Consider the following 17262-nt stretch of genomic DNA (forward strand, 5'->3'; position numbering starts at 1 on the left):
GACAGCTCTGTGGGACTGCAACTTCACTGCTAAAAAGCCTGTAGGGGCCAGAATAAGCTGCTGATCTCTTCCTGTGGGGCTAAGAGATATGTCAAGATAATCAAAATTTTAAAAGTTCTAATCTTCATATTTTATACACATTTTAAACATTTCAGAAACATTTTATAAACATGTATTATATAAGCTAATCCTCTATCCAGGAGGCATTCCAGGAAAGGGAGAGAAGCCAGTCATGTAGGGGAATGGGATAGAGACATGGAAAATGTCACCCTCTTTGTGATGACGGGAGGAAGGGGATTCAGAAAGAGACCTAGAATGGGTCTTACAAAGGAGCACACACCTAGTAAATTCAGCCTTTCTTTTCTTTAGTGCCATTACACAGGCGTCAGACATTTGCTTTTGTAAGGCTGGGACCCAGGACCACAATAAGTTCAATACTGTTCCCTCTTTCTCAAGCCAAATCCTCCCTCAACAAAGCTCCTTGAGTCAATATCCAGCCCTGGTCTTTCCCCTGAAGAAGGCCAATATTTGAAGGAAAAACAAACATTTCCTGAGGGAGGAGAGCAAAGCTCAGGCATTATGGGAAAGATTTTCAGAAAGCAGCTGGCAGATGGGGCATATTTTTTTTTCAGACAATCATGGGATAATATCTAACCCTGAGATAACATCCAGAAGCCATGTCAGGTAGGCCCAGGTAAGAGGTTGCTGGTTTCTATTGTGACTGATGGTTTAATAATTTAAGAAGGTAAGAAAGCAGTGTAGCTTCTGAAAACCTGTATTCTAGGCCTCTAGGCCTAGCTTTGACCTTGCTATCCGTGTGACATTGAGTAAGCATCTTCCTATCTCTGGGTTTCAGCTTACTCATATGTACCATAAGGGAATGTAACTAAGTGATTTCTAAAAGCTCTTCCAGCTATGCCACTCCAGAAGACTCCAAATTCTATCCTCTTTTGTACCTCAACCCCTGTTATACCAAGTGACTTGCCATTTGGTGGTTTTAAGGTATCCATAATGGGCACAGTGTTCTGCCAGGAGGTGAGGGATTTCCCGAAATGGATTTTTCATACCCAATCTTCCAGGAAAACCAGGAGTATTGTTTAATTTGGCCAACATTTTACATTGGTTGCTAAGATAGTCCTGTTATTGGAGACACAGGCTGCTGTATCCTCTCTGGCTGCCCTACAACCCACAGACAACCTAGTACCTGCCCATAACTCAGTAGATTGTATCAGACAGGAGAGAGTGGTTCCTTACCATATGATGACTTCTCCTTCATGTCAATATTAAAGCTGATGACGTTCCAACCTAATTAATCTGCTTATCCAGGGAATGACATACTGAAGACTGCTATAGGATAGGAATAATTTAAAACAACTACAACAAGTTTCACCTAGGGCATGGGACAAGACTGATATTTATCCAGCACCCACTGAATGCCAGCCACATGCTAGGTGCTTTCACATGTATGAACTCATTTAACCTTCACAATTATTCTCTATAGAATCATTATTATTATTTCCACTTTACTGATAATTACCTGAAGTTCAAATACGTTTGCTATTTTACCCAAGGTCACACAGAGAGATATGTGGTAAGGCAGACTTTGCACTTACATCAGTGGTATTCCTACTACATAATACAGTCCTTCATTACCCTCCTGCTCTGATTAGGGGCTCCTACTTGATTCTAGGAAAACTACAAGGAAAGGTAGAAGGTAAAAGTCAGTAGTATTGTGGTTTACTTCACTTTGGAGATCAAAGAACCTGAGGAATAGTAAAATGTCATTTTTCTTGTGATGCCCTGTACCTATAATCCAATCTCTATGCAACTAAGAAGCACGAGGAGGAAGAGGAGATAAGAATAAGAAAAAGGAGAAGGAACAAAAAAGAACAGAAGCATAATGGAAGAAAGAGTGGAAGAAATAAAGGAGGAAGAAGGGAGAGGAAAAGAAAATAAGTAAAAGGGGAAAACATGCCATTTTGGGAAGTCTAGTTACAAACTCTGTCCTATTCATTCTGGGACGGAGGAGTCAAGCCTGACCTACTTTTCAAAACTGAGAAATTGAAACTAACTAACAATTTTTTTTTGATAGGCCACACTGAGCTTTGTGAGAATTTCCAGCAAATTCCCAGGGAGGGAAAACACAAGCCAGGCCTTGCAGCTCCCCTAAGGTCAGAAGGAAGACATGCATATGCATAGACAAAGGCATTTTCAACTGCTCCAGATGTCCTCACAGCAGAATGCTGCTTTGTTGCCCAAGAGGGGAATGTGAGAGTGCTTTTCAGAGAAGAGGAGAGACATTGGGAAAGTCCAGAGGAAGATTAATGGGGAATAGCCTATTAAACCAAGAGGCTTAGATAGTTTTCATGGGGTTTAAGGATGGTATATTTGTGCTTGCATGTGGCCAAAAATATGCATGGGCATGTGTGTCGATGATAATGAAATGCTGCATCTGCAATCACATGGAGGTATGAACTGTCTATAGCACAATGAAACCTACTACCTGGTGAAAATTCACCGCCAGCTGGAACATATAATCATATAACTTCTATTTCTATTATAGTCTATTAGCACTGGACCACCTAAGATTAGAAGGGACCTTAAAGAGCAATGCTAAGACCCAAACAAAGCCTGGAACTTCCCCAGACAGCTTAATTCATCCATAGATAGCTCTGATTAATCACAAAGTCCATTTTAAGGCAAACCATCCCTTCTGTGATGTGGAAGGCAGAAAAGAATATCATTAAAAGAAATAGAATTAGGAAAATAGGGCTAACCAAAATCTACCCCTCTTGTATTCCCATTTGTAGGTCTGAGTTCTGCTCTCTGCCAAATTTGAAGCATTCCAGGGAGTATGTAGTGGATCTAGCAACATGGACTTATGTTTATTTATTCTTTTCTACTCAAGGGTTTTTTCTTGGGTAAAATATGCTATTGATGTTCTAAGAGTCCCTGGTGAGGGCACAGGCTAGAGGCTTGACTTTAGTATCTCTATTAACAGAAGCCCTGATGCTGGACAGCACATTCTGGGAGTTAGAAAGCATACACTCAACCCATCCAAAAGATGTCATCTTCCATTTGCTTGACTGAATACTGGGAATTCTAGGCTCAATTAAAAGCTTTTGAATAAATATGACTGAATAGTAATACCTCATATCTTCGAAACCACCTCTCTTAGGAGAGACATGAATATATTGCCTAAATATACCCACCCCACACTCCTGGCCCCAGTTAAATAAAACAAAAAAATCTTCAAAATAAGAGCTTATGGATGGAAAATTCTGATGGGAGGGCAATGATTGTTTCAACAGCCCCACCTCCNNNNACCCGCATCCCCACCCCTAAGTGTTTCCTTCTCAAGCATGCCAAGGAGCAATCTCCCATTGTTTCTATCACCATACCCACTACAGCCAGCTTCAGGATTTCACTCAGAACCTTTTCCTCTCTAGACCAAGAATGGATGCAATCTTTTCCCCCTCAAGATGAAATTTTCCTATGTATCCTTGCTAGGAACTAAGAGAAATCAAAAGGAAAATAAACAAAAGAAATCAGGGGGGGAAAAAGTCAGGTTTACAAAGTGCAGGTTTCAAATTTAACAATAACTAATGATTTTGTTAAACAGAAATGTATATCCAGACTTCTTCCTCTCAGCTGGTTCTATCCTCAGAATTTCCTTCTTCCTGTCTTTCAGAGAACAGCTTAGGGTTGGGACCCCAGTCACTGAGTATTTCTAAGGGAACAAGAGAAAATAACAAGGCAGAGGGCCCTTTCTTGCTGATCTCAAAAGCCTACACTTTTCTCCAGGTGCATATTTACAAAAAATGAAAGATTCCAGACGCAAATGCTTAGCATTTTTGCTTCCACATCTCTTTTGAAAATGTGAAAAGAAATGTTTTTCATGGATTTGCAGAATGACAGAGCTGATAGAATATCTAGGGCACCTACCATCCAAACTCTCCACATTATAGATGAAGTAAATGAATCTTCCATGGTAGGAAGGTGACTTACCTAGGATCACCTCCATAGCAACACAGTAACAAAAAAGGGCTTGAAACTCACAAATCTAAACAATGTTAAAGGCTTTCATTCTGAATACTGATTCTGATTGACGAGAAGGCTAGCAAAGAGCAAAAGGGCACAGGTACACAAAAGTGTGATAGAAAGAAAGTTGAGTGTTTTTTCTCAGAAACCTTTTGAGGTCTGTCGTTGCCACCTTAGTTGCCAGATAGGTATGCCATCTATGTTTGCTTCTTTCCTCCGTTCTGCCTCTTCAGGACGTCCCATCCTGGAAGTGCCAGAGAGCATAACAGGACCTTGGAAAGGGGATGTGAATATTCCTTGCACCTATGGCCCCCTGCAAGGCTACACCCAAGTCTTGGTGAAGTGGTTGGTACAACGTGGCTCAGACCCTGTCACCATCTTCCTACGTGACTCTTCTGGAGACCATATCCAGCAGGCAAAGTACCAGGGCCGCCTGCATGTGAGCCAAAAGGTTCCAGGAGATGTATCCCTCCAATTGAGCACCCTGGAGATGGATGACCAGAGCTACTACACGTGTGAAGTCACCTGGCAGACTCCTGATGGCAACCAAGTAGTGAGAGATGAGATTACTGAGCTCCGTGTCCAGAAAGGTGAGTCACTAAGGGGGTAGAAAAGTACTGATAATCAATGAATCAATAGTGGATGTAATTCTAGAAACTCCTGAAAAACCCAGAAGCCTTTGTTTATCTATACAGAGGCTCTCCACAGGTATATGTGCTTATCAGAGAAAGTGGACAGGCAAAGAATTATTAGGGTTAGCATTCCCATGGTTAAATTTAAGAAATTCTGGGAACGGTTCCTGACCTGCAAATCTGTATCCCTTCAAGTGTCCCAGAAATGCCAGCATCCATAGCCTAGTTACCCTGCTTGGGCTCTGGGATTTACAACTCAAAAATGAGTATATTTAATTTGTAGATAGATGCTGATAGAGAAGCTCTGGGGAATGGGAGGCAGAGGTTAGCCAGGATAAGTTTGCTTGGTGGACAATTTTACAAAGGTCTGGCCCTGAAAATCCACAACTGCAGGTAATCCAAACTCAAAACTTGAGCCCCAGAACAAACTACATTATTTTAAAGGTCAGTTGATTTTACTTCCAAATATTCCAAAATCCCAGGTAATACCAAAAGTACTTACCTTCAAAGGAAGCCATTTTGTTTGTATTGCCCTTTCCTTCCTATTTCCTCCAAAGTCAGAAGCCCCCTTTAGTTCCAGTTGCAGATATATGCATGCTCTTATGCCCAAAAAGAGTGACTCGGTCTTGTGGTCCCATATCCTTATGACTGCCCAGAGTTTCCTGTCTTGTCTTTTCTTCACAGTCTCTGTCTCCAAGCCCACAGTGACAACTGTCAGTGGTTATGGCTTCACAGTGCCCCAGGGAATGAGGATTAGCCTTCAATGCCAGGCTCAGGGTTCTCCTCCCATCAGTTATATTTGGTATAAGGAACAGACTAATAACCAGAAACCCATCAAAGTAGCAACCTTAAGTACCTTACTTTTCAAGCCTGCGGTGGTAGCTGACTCGGGCTCGTATTTCTGTACTGCCAAGGGCCGGGTTGGCTCTGAGCAGCACAGCGACATTGTGAAGTTTGTGGTCAAAGGTGAGTGGCCCTCTCTCCTGGTGAGCATCTTAACAGACCAGTTTGAACCAAAGACACCTCAAATGTGCCCTTATGCAAAATAAGAATTGGGAGAATAGGGTCCCAAGCAGGCAATGGTTATACAATCCCAAATAAAAAAAAAAAAAATGGGACTGGGGACAACAGGGATAGAGACATTGCCCGTCATGCCATAGGTTAAGTAGATAAAGACAGCGAAGGAAAGAGTGAGATTTACTAGCACATTGTATTGCCAGACACAAAGTACAAGAACTTGACACATATTTTCTCATTGAATCGCCACAACTGTCCCATGAGATAGTTATCATTACACTTACTTTACAGAAGAGGAAATAGAGTCAGAAAGGGGAATCTACTTGCCCGTGGTCTCACAGCAAGGAAGTATAAATCTGGAATTGCACTCAGATTTCATGCTCTTTCTACTATGTCTGATTGTTTCTCATGGTTGTATCTATATCAGATCCTGATCACCCTTCGAAAGCTGTTGTTTTTTGTTTGTTTGTGTGTTCTGTTTGTTTGGTTATTGTTTTGCTTGTTTGATTAGGCTTGACCTAATATATTTACATGCTTTCTTTTAACTTCCCTCCCCCACTTCATTGTAAAGCCAAATACAAGTTCTGATTTAAGTATCCTTGAAGATGGGTTCTGGTTCATCAAGATTTGACTATTTCTTACAGCACTGTCCTGGGAGCACTACGAACTATGCATATAAACACTGTAAGCTGAGGCTTAAATGAAGAGTCCAGCAGTGATGTGTCCAGATGAGTTTTCTTAGCTTTCAAGAGATCTCCTTGGAAAGAAAGATACCCCAACAAGATCACCATTGCTCAAAACATGTTGGAAACTAACTGATTTTAGGGAATTGCCCTCAGAACCATCTGAAAATTATTGTCTTCTGAGGATAGATCTGTATAAGGAGAGGATGTAAAGCTAGCCCAAATGGCTTATTACCATTTGGGCTAGGAGACTGATGTTGGTTTGAGACTCTTGTGTTTGCCTGGAGGAATTTGTTTCCCAAAGTTAAGCTGTAGTGAGGATGTATGTGCTGTAGATCATGGTTTGTTAGTTTGGGGAGGAACAAGAGTGGTCCGCCCTGAAACAGTTATATGAACAATGTCCCAGTTCTCTAAGAGCTGACAGTCTGGTCAAGCAGAGAGGGCAGGGCATGACCAGAAAGCCCAAGAATGTATACTTCATAAAGAGACTAACTGAACATTCTCGCCTTTCTGTGAGTTACTTCTCAGACCATCTAGGCAAGAACTTGCTCACAGTAAACCTGCCTGCCTATTCCTTCTCACAGTCAATGCTTATCACAGTGCTGTTAAGCAGTGCTCGCCATTGCCCCCTACTGATAGATAAGAAAACTGAGGCTCAGGGAAATTATTCTCAGCCTTCCACTCTTCCCTGCTCTGTGAGCCAAGGTAATCTTACCTGGCTACCTCTACCTGCCTCCCTGTCCACCCAACCTTGTCCCCTGGGTCTGACTCCCGGTTTCACCTCTGCCCTATGGAACTCTCAGCCCTTCACCCTTCCACCTCACTATGCACTGTTCTTTAGTTCTAGAAGGACTCTGGAGGCCCTGCTTTTGCTCATGTTCTTGGACTGCTGAGCTTTGCTCACAAACAAAACAAAACAAAACAAAGATATGAATTGACTCCACTTTAATTTGATGCTCTGCAACATCCACTGCCTGCCCCCATACTGTGTGTCTATCTATTTGCTTATCTTTGTCTCATTCCTTGTAGCAGCTTTTCAGAACATTTCTACCTTATTTAAGGCCCCCAGCCCTACTCCTAAAAGATAAGGTAACTTCCTTCCTCTGTAAGAAGGTCCAGGCCCTCTTCAGATGTGAATTTTATCAACTACCCTCCTCTCTGCCTTGATATTTCCCTATCCATTTCCTCTTGGCTCAGAGTAAGGTATGCTTTGCTCCTCTCCACAACTAGCCCCTCCTCCTGAACTCAACATCAGCTACTCCAATGCCTGGCAACACCCTTTATCCTCTACCTAAGTCAAATATATATGCATGCATAATATATGTATATATGTCAGTATGCAAGCCTAATACATACATACATATATATATATTATATTAAAAAATATTTTTCTCCATCTGCCACCTAATCTCTCCTATGGTCACTACCAACCTTCTCATGAAGGTAGCTTCCACCAGCTGAACCTCTCAATTCATTCACCACACATAACTTTGTAATTTGGGGTCATCATTAACCTCTGTATCACCAAATCCCAAGGCCTCTGCATTCATACTTTTCCTCCTCAACATCTGTGTGACAGTGGTCCCTGTTGGCCATTTATTCCTCCTCAGTATTCTTTCAGTCACTGCTATCAATGACACCAATTTCTCTTGGTTCTTCTAATACCTTCCTGAATGATCCTTCTGAGACACCTTTGCTGGCTCTTTTTTCATTCACTCCTTAATTGTAAATGTTCTCAAAGACTCAATTCTTATTCATCTCTGCATGTATTTCTATATTATCAGGAGATTTTATTTACTTCTGTGACTTCAAATATCACCTGCAGGCTGATGACTCTCAAACCATAATATTATCTGTAATTTTTTTTCCTGACTGCTAGATCCCAATGTCTAGTTACCTTCTGGACAGCTTCATTTCTAATCTCAGCTTGTTCAAAACTGAATGTACCTTTTACTCACCAAACCTGTTCCTCAAACCTGTTAGAAAACACAGCAGTATCTTTGACTCCTCCTTCTCTTTTACCTCGCGTGGTCAAATAATTATCAAGATTACCAAGTGCTGTGAATTCACCTACTGAATCAGGTATCTTATTAGGCTTTTTCTTTCTCTTCCTATACCCTCATGGTCTCATATTCTCTTTTAAAAAACAATTTCAATCGTCTTCTAAATGCTCTCCCCATGTTCATACATTCTTATGAAATCATCAACTTATTCAATATTTATTGAGTATATATTTTATGTCACTAGATTATATAATTCAAGAGTGCAGAATTCTATCTGCCTACTTCATGACTGTTCTCCAGAGCCCAGCAAAGTATTTGGCACAAAGAAGACACTAGACACTAGACGAATATTGTATTTGTTAATGAATGGGCAAAATATGCTATTGCCTCATCTTTGAAAATCCTACCACATTGTTGTCAGAATTATTTCCAGAAAAGAGGCTGAACAATTTTGCTTCCTTTCTCAAAAGAAAGTAAACCTTTCTCAAAAGGTGTAACCTTCTGTTACACCCCATGGATCCTTCCAACCAAAGAACAAAGCCCAAACTCTTTTAGTCTGTTTTCAGCCTATCTATCCAGCTTTATCTACTAATATGTTTCTCCACATCTAAAACGGAGCATGCTGTTTCCTCTGCTAGCAAGAGGGAGGAGCTTATGGTTTTCTCATGTCTTTCCTGAGCAGGTACATGGCCCTGTGCTGGTGTGTGGCCTTCTACTTTCCCAGAACTGTGTCAGAACTCTTCAAAATCCCTATGGAAATCTTATTCCTCAACCGTTTTTAAGGCTATTTTGGTTAGTTTTTTGTTTTGTTTTGTTTTGTTTTGTTTTGCTTTTGTTTTGTTTCTCTCACCTATTATCCATTGTCTCAGGCAGCTGTGTGACAAATGCTACCCCATCCCTGGGGAGAGGCTCTTAGCACTGGGTGACCAATAAAACAAGTCTTTTGAGTCAGGTCTTTCAGGGAACCACCAGGCAGGCCAAATAATGGCAATTGTTCAAAAATGAAGTTTGTTGGGCCCACTCCAGCACCTGGAATGGGGTTGTATGTTCAAGTTTACCTCTGAGGTAGAAGGGGTAAGGGCACAAGGATAAGTTAAAACAACATAAAGCTTGCTGTTCTTACCAAAACTGGGATATTTTTCTTCCATAAATTCTCTCTAAGGTGCTGCAAACCTTTGGCTATTTTGCAAAATTCTAAAAAAAAAAGTTGATTATGTCAAATTTTGCATTATTTCACTGATGTTGTTAAAAGGTAAATTTCTGGAGGTTATTATGCCACCATTTTCACTGATGTCACCCATTGCCACCTACTTTATGATACCTGCCAAGTTTCTCTCAAGAGAATTAACTACTAGGTCTCAGTTAGAAGTTAGTAAAAAATAAAATATATTTTCCCATCCAAGTTGACTCACCCTCTGAACTCTAGATACAAGTTCCTTCCAGATCTATTAATCTTGGGTTTAAAACTCTGTCCTTGATTGATATATGAAAAATGAACAAGCAACACAGGACTTACCAGCATCATGACAGAAGTGTTGAGACAGGTCCAAGTATGGAACTGAATGGCCTTTACTTACTTCCTCTTTCCCTAGGGCATTAAACTATTTACCCAAGGGTACAAGATCCCTTGAATCGGTTCCCTTTTCCTTGCAGACTCCCCAAAACTACTCAAGACCAAGACTGAGGCACCCACAACCATGAGACACCCCTTGAAAGGTGAGTTTTACTATTGTTTGAGGAAGTAGTAGAGGTCCAAAATGGTGTCATGGTAGCCAAGGAAGGAATCACAATGCCATTGAATGGCTAATAAACAGTCAATTGGTTCCTCAGCGAGAGCATAGCAGTAAAGGAATGGAAACAAAAGAAAGGTAGCAATGATGAATATATACTTTTTTTTTTGTGAAAACTTCTGAGGCAAAAGGAAAGAGAGAGTTAGAATACTCCCATTGGAAATACAAAAAAAAAAAAAAGAGAACACCAAATTCTATTCTGCTCCTAGTTTGACTTGCTGTGTGACTTTGGGTGTATTACCTCCCCTCTATGGGACTTCTTCTCACTACCCACACCTAAAGTAAGAAACGAGGATGCCTCATCTCGTGGTACTAGTGGTTGATGACACGGCCAGGGACTCTGGTAAGTACAGCACAAATGGCCAGAGAAGGACTCCAACCTTTGCAACCATCTCCTACCTCTCAGCTTTTTGATAGAAGAGAGATCTCTGACCCTATTCTCTATATTCATAGCAACATCTACAGTGAAGCAATCCTGGGACTGGACCACTGATGTGGATGGCTACCTTGGAGCAACCAGTGCTGGGCCAGGTAAGAATATTGTCAGGATTTCTATCTTTTCTTCTTTACTCTAAGCTTTGTGACCAAAACTTTCCATTATGCACACTGTTCTACAGCATTGAACTCTGCAAGTCATTACCTGCTATGTGCCAAGCAATGGTCAAGGACACTGAGGATGGGTAAGGTGGGTGGGATGGAGAGAGAGAGAGATACAGATCCAGGGATGAGCGAAGTCAGAGTGAGGTTAAGGGGAGTGATAAATGTGTCCTTTATTTAGTTATCTGTTGCCATAGTAATATACTTTCCAAACATTCTGAGCAAGAAATAAGGATAGAGACATTATGACATTATGACCTCAGCCAGGTAAAGATAATGGCAGAGCGTCATTGCTTGAGCTCTTAACCAGGGTTCTTCGAGCCACTTGAAGCTGATTTCTGATTCCTCCAAGGCCTTGAAGATTCCCAAGTCAGGGTCTCAGAGATTCAAATCCCAGATAAATCTTTTGTGTTTCACCTGCATCTGATAGTCAGTTGGTGTGCATTGACATGACTGCATTGACTATTGAAATAATAGAACACTCTCACACCAGTTGATAATTAGCTGCTCCCCTTAACCCCTGAACCCTCCATTATTACCTGGGGCCGCCTTGTCCCATTCCTCAGAACTCTCTAGACCACCCCCATGGTCATGCAACAAAAGGTATACCAAAGAATCTCTAAGACTCCAAGTCTACAGTAGGCATCTGTTGTGATTGGTTGGAATTAAATAGTTTGATAACTATCACTCCTGGTACTCATTCTCTGCCTGTGTATAATTGAGAGTGGACTTCCAAATGCTCTTTGTATCTCTCCTTTCCTGATTGTAGAGCTTTTTGGCTATCTCTGGGCAGCACTCAAGCCTGTTTTATGTGCCACATTTGCATTGCCATCTTTGGCTTCAAGACTTCCATAGTTCCATTCCTGTCCCAGAAGAACATCTATTGGGAGAAAAGAAGTTAGAAAATGCCTCATAGGGAGTTGGTTTGGAAAATGAGAAAACAACCTTGGGCAAAGTCTACGTTCTTAGATATTAAGTCTGCGACCTATTTTCTCTACCAAGTTTTTAGTACTTGACTCTCTTCAAAAGAGAATATTTCTTCGATTTGTACCAGCTTATAACTTGAGTTCTCTCAGTTCCAACAAGACACTCTGAGGACCACAAATACTGGATTCCTAGGACACGATATCTTAGAGTCTCATGAAAACAAGCCAGTTGCAGCAACAAATCCTAAGTACACTGAGGTTCCTTTCCTTACACCTCTCTATCACCTGACTTAGCTTCTTAGATTCAGAATATTATAGCTAAAAGTGCATTAGACATCATTCAATCTTTTCATTGAACTTATGGGGCAACTAAGGCCTAGTGACAAAACTAAGTTTTGTCTAAGGTCACTGTATTCATTTTTCCATGGCTGCTGTAAAAACTTACCCAAACCTAATATCTTAAAACAGTGTAAATATATTATCTTTCACTTCTGGAAATAAGTCTGACACAGTTATCCTTGAGCTAAAATCAAAATGTCAGTCAGCAAGACTGTGTTCCTTTTGGAGAGTTTGGAGAAGAATTAATTTCCTTGTCTTTTCTGGCTTATAGAAGCTACCCACATTCCTTGGGTTATGGCCCCCTTCCTCCATTTTCAAAACTAACAATGTAGCATTCTCAAATCTCTATTCCTTTTTACTATGTAAACTAACATATGGACAGGTTCCAGGAATGTAGATGTGAATATCTTTAGAGGACCATTATTCTGCCTACCATAGTCATATAGCAAGTAAGTAAGAGATCTAGGACTGGAAGCCCAGTTCAGTTGATTCTTTCAGCTTTTAAGCATAATGGGAATATGTGTCTCAAGTGGCTCAGTGGAAATATGTTTTGATAAAGAAGGAAGCTGGGGACTTGACCAGAGAGTGTGATGGGAAGAATCTTTGTGGCTAGAAGTAACTGATCAGAATCTTAATAAGGTATGTAGCATTTTTGGTGAAGCTGGAAAGTCAGAATATTATTTTCTTTTTTCTAAGGGAAGGTGAAAACCTTCTGTCTTGGCCCTATAGAAAGCATAAACAACTAGCTCAAAAGCCCAGGCCAATCAGCCCACCATTGAGTCTGTAAGAACCTATTTACACATGGCATCCTTTCTCAAGTTTTTCTCAAGTGCCTGGAGTTTTTTCTCTCTGGCTAGCTAAGAAGGTTAACAGAATATGGAAAATGAAAAGAAAAGGCTTGGCCTAGTCTGGGTTATTCCTTAGAGTTTTTGTTTCTGGCCTTATTTTCAACCAAATACCACTTGATCTTGTTTTACTGTCTAGGAAAGAGCCTGCCTATCTTTGCCATCATCCTCATCATCTCTTTGTGCTGTATGGTGGTTTTTACCATGGCCTATATCATGCTCTGTCGGAAGACATCCCAACAAGGTTAGTCATGAATATGAGAAGGTGGCTTTGGCTCATTTATTCTTTCTGTCAGTATACTTGAGCCTAAATTCTGTATCAGGCATTGTGTTAGGCACTTCAAGAAGATCCCAGCCTAGTTTGGTAGTGAAGGTTGGGGTGCAGGGAGACAGATGTTCAAGCAAACAATGGCATAAGACTTATGGAACTAAAAGCACTAGGCTTTGGTACTCAGTCAAGTACAGCCATCTTTCTAATGAGTCACCTTGTAATGATGCAAGAGAAGGAGAAGTCACAATCCCTGCCCTCGAGTTGCTTACAATTTATTTAGGAGATTCAAGGTAGAAACATGGAATTCATCAATAACAATATATAGCAATAGAGGCTATAAGCTCAAAAACTAGAGAAGACAATCAATGCTAAAGGGATACAGAGGAAAAGAGAGCCATTTAAGGCTTGAGTAATTAGCAAGGGATTTCAGAAGGAATAATATCTTAGACCACATTTTGGAGGATGAAAACAATTTGTAAGGAGACAATATTTCAAGAAGAGAGAACTACATCAGCAAAGTTGTAAGGGCCTAAAAGACAACTAAGAGTGGGGTCATCAATAAAGAAAACTTCTGTAGATGGGCAACAGAGAAGTGCAATGGGAAAGGAAAGCTTATTCCTGATTATAGAAGGCCTTAAACGCCAGGTTAACTAATTTGGACTTTCTTCACCAGGCCTTGCAAGGGTACTAAAAATTACCAATTTTTTCAAGCATGGAAGTGGCATAATGACAGCACAGTTGTCAGAGCCATTTAAAAACTATGAACCAACCAAGGAGGAAAAAAAAACTTGGGATGCTTGTTTCTAAAAGGAAAAAAAAAAAAAAAAATACTAGCTATCTCTCAATGCCCAGTGCACTAGTCATTTTGCCTAATGTCAGTTTGTCTTATTCTCTGTACTATCTCTTACTCCAAAATAGCCTGGTTACTACCATGGGTCCTTGAACATCTCCTCCCAGGTTTCAATTATAAGCTCTGGCTTTTGCCAGTTAGCATGGCTATCACCATGAGGCTGAACTTGATAGCAGATACCTCACATGACCACAAATCCCAGGGGCACTAAAATGAAAGTATTCTCGTATAGTCTTGATGAGGCTAGGCATAAACGCTAACCACATTAAATTGTTTCTCTCTCAAAAACCTTCCATTGTTTCTTATGGCCCAGGGGATATAGGTCAAAATGCAGCATTCTATTCAAGGCTCTCTGTGATGTGGCTCTAGCCAATTTTCTCAACCCCCACCACTTCCTTATACCTAGTCTCATTTCCAAAAATTCCTCTTTCCTATCTTTCTATAAGGGAGACGGCCTCAGGGCATCAATTTAACTTAACATAATTACTGAGCACCTATTGTGTGACAGGTGCTGGACATATTAAGATGAAAAAGACATGACCCTTGCAGTACAGGTGATCATAGGCCAATGGGGGAGGCAAGACACAGAAATGCAGGGCTCTACCATAAGGCAGAATTCCTGTGGTTTCTCTTGTTTACTTTTTTGTTGTTTAATGCTTGAATTTCCAGTTGCATCCCCGAAAAATTATAAGCACCTAGAGGGCAGTACCAAGAAACATCTGTCTTTGCACCAACCTAAGCCTTTGAACCTGTATGGAATATAGGACATTCCTCCTCCACAGACTCTAGGGGGCAATAGTGACCAATACCATGGTTTTTCCTGGGTATATGGTGGGAGTGAGTGCATTTGGGAGTGGCTTGGGTCATGGTCATCGGCATCAGACTAATCTAGCCCCTTCTTCCTGGTATCCGGCCTTACAGTCAAGTTTCCCACAAGGACTCTCTGGGGATCCTTGGGGGAGATTCCTGGGTAAAGAGCAGGTCCAGTTCCAGTGCCCTCCCTGCACCCATACCCAGAAACTGCTCCAGCCCAATATCCTGAGTCCAAGATGACAAAAGGGATAGTGACCATGTGTGCTTCCCCTTCCTTTACCTGATAAATTTGCATCTCTGTGTTTCAATTCACCTCCCCAATACCTACGAGGTGTTGGAAAGCTGAGACATATTAAAATTCCCTCCTCTGTACCCTTCCCTCATCTTTTGATTGGTACCCGGGATCCATGCTTGACCTTTGTCCACTTGCCATGAAAACTTTTGACATGATTCCTCCTTCTTTTCTAGAGCATGTCTATGAAGCGGCCAGGTAAGAAAGCCTCTCCTCTTCCATTTTTACCCCGTCCCTGCCCTCAATTTTGATTACTGGCAGGAAACATGGAGGAAGGGGGGTGTGGCACAGACCCAGTCCTAAGGCCAGAGTCCTCCAGAGTCAGGACATAGCTGTCTTCCCTCTCTCAGGCACCTCCTGAGGTTGTTGTGGCCCCCTGAACACAAAGGATAATTTAGATCCATCTGCCTTCTGCTTCCAGAATCCCTGGGTGGCAGGATCCTGAGAATTAATTGGCAAGAATTCAGGCAGAAGGGTGGGAAACCAGGACACCAGCCCCAAGCCCCTTCTTATGGGTGGTGGACTCTTGGGCCATAGGGTGCATGCCAGAGAGGCCAACGACTCTGGAGATACCATGAGGGTGGCCATCTTCGCAAGTGGCTGCCCCAGTGATGAACCAGCTTCTCAGAATCTGGGCAACAACTACTCTGATGAGCCCTGCATAGGACAAGAGTACCAGATCATCGCCCAGATCAATGGCGACTACGCCCGCCTACTGGATACAGTTCCTCTGGATTATGAGTTTCTGGCCACTGAGGGCAAGACTGCCTGTTAAAAATGCCCCACTAGGCCAGGATCTGCTGACATAATTGCCTATTCAGTCCTTGCCTTCTGCATGGCCTTCTTCCCTGCTACATCTCTTCCTGGATAGCCCAAAGTGTCTGCCCTGCCAACACTGGGGCCCCTGGGAGTCACTGGCTTTGCCTTAGAATTTGCCAGATGCATCTCAAGTAAGCCAGCTGCTGGATTTGGCCCTGTGCCCTTCTAGTATCTCTGCTGGGGGCTTCTGGTACTCCTCTCTAAATACCAGAGGGAAGATGCCCATAGCACTGGGACTTGGTCATCATGCCTACAGACACTATTCAACTTTGGCATCTTGCCACCAGAAGACCAGAGGGAGGCTCAGCTCTGCCAGCTCAGAGGACCAGTTGTATCCAGGATCATTTCTCTTTCTTCAGGGCCAGAGAGTTTTTAATTGAAATTGTCATTTCACAGACCAGGGTTCAGTTCTGCTCCTACACTGTAAGTCTAATGTTCTGACTTTCTTCTGGTGCTCAATAAATAATCACAACAGCAACTTCAGTCATGTTGGTCTTCTCTCACAGTATGGTAGGAACTACTAAAAGTAATTAAAGTGAGACTAGTTAAGAAGGCTGGGGCCCCTGAGAGTATGGATGTCACTTTTGCTTTTTTGGTCTTTTCCCTTCCCACACATGCCACTCCTACTTCACTCCACTGGTAAGCCCAGCTGGAGCACAGTATTCACTGATTAAACAGTACTCCCCTGGCTTCCCTTACCCAGCATGTCATCCTGCCAGGTCCACCTGGATGATTCTTCCCACATCAACTGGAAGCCTGAGAAAGAAAAAGTCCTGGGCTGGGCACGGTGGCTCACACCTGCAATCCCAGCACTTTGGGAGACCGAGGAGGGCAGATCACGAAGTCAGGAGATCCAGACCATCCTGGCTAACACGGTGAAACCCCGTCTCTACTAAAAATACAAAAAATCAGCCGGGCGTGGTGGCGGGCGCCTGTAGTCCCAGCTACTTGGGACACTGAGGCAGGAGAATGGCTTGAACCCGGGAGGCGGAGCTTGCAGTGAACCGAGATCGCGCCACTGCACTCCAGCCTGGGCGACAGAGCGAGACTCCGCCTCAAAAAAAAGAAAAAAGAAAAAGGAAAAAAAGAAAAGAAAAAGTCCTTCTGTCTCAGGGGAATATGAATGCAGAGATGAAGGGATTTCCTTCTTTCCAAAGTATGGATGCACCACTTCCACTTCTTTGAAGCTTAAAATCTTGGGGTAGTTGCATTTTCACAAGTTATCTGCTTTAGCTCCTGGCCCCTTCTTACAATGTGAGGTGGGGATAAGAGCAAGAAATCCTTTCTTTTCAAGGAAGAATAAGGCTAGGAGTGTGTGTGTGTGTGTGTGTGTGTGTGTGTGTG

At 42.1% G+C, this 17262-nt stretch overlaps 1 protein-coding gene across 2 annotated transcripts in view; it reads left to right on the forward strand.

The window, feature by feature from the left end:
• The window catches only part of VSIG4 (V-set and immunoglobulin domain containing 4), a 21096-nt gene extending 4700 nt beyond the window's left edge, over window positions 1-16396 (forward strand). The window contains exons 2-7 of one of the 2 annotated variants that reach the window (XM_017889211.1): window positions 4275-4631; window positions 10030-10092; window positions 10620-10697; window positions 13013-13117; window positions 15276-15297; window positions 15637-16396. In XM_017889211.1, the coding sequence (XP_017744700.1) occupies window positions 4275-4631; window positions 10030-10092; window positions 10620-10697; window positions 13013-13117; window positions 15276-15297; window positions 15637-15874 (863 nt within the window). In that variant the 3' untranslated portion in view covers window positions 15875-16396. The remainder of the gene's footprint in view (window positions 1-4274; window positions 4632-10029; window positions 10093-10619; window positions 10698-13012; window positions 13118-15275; window positions 15298-15636) is intronic. The other variant, XM_017889212.1, reaches the window with a different exon arrangement.
• The last annotated feature ends 866 nt before the right edge of the window (window positions 16397-17262 follow it).

This window comes from Rhinopithecus bieti, unplaced genomic scaffold, assembly GCF_001698545.2.
Source record: "Rhinopithecus bieti isolate Rb0 unplaced genomic scaffold, ASM169854v2 scaffold_19222, whole genome shotgun sequence".
NCBI classification, from domain to species: Eukaryota; Metazoa; Chordata; class Mammalia; order Primates; family Cercopithecidae; genus Rhinopithecus; species Rhinopithecus bieti.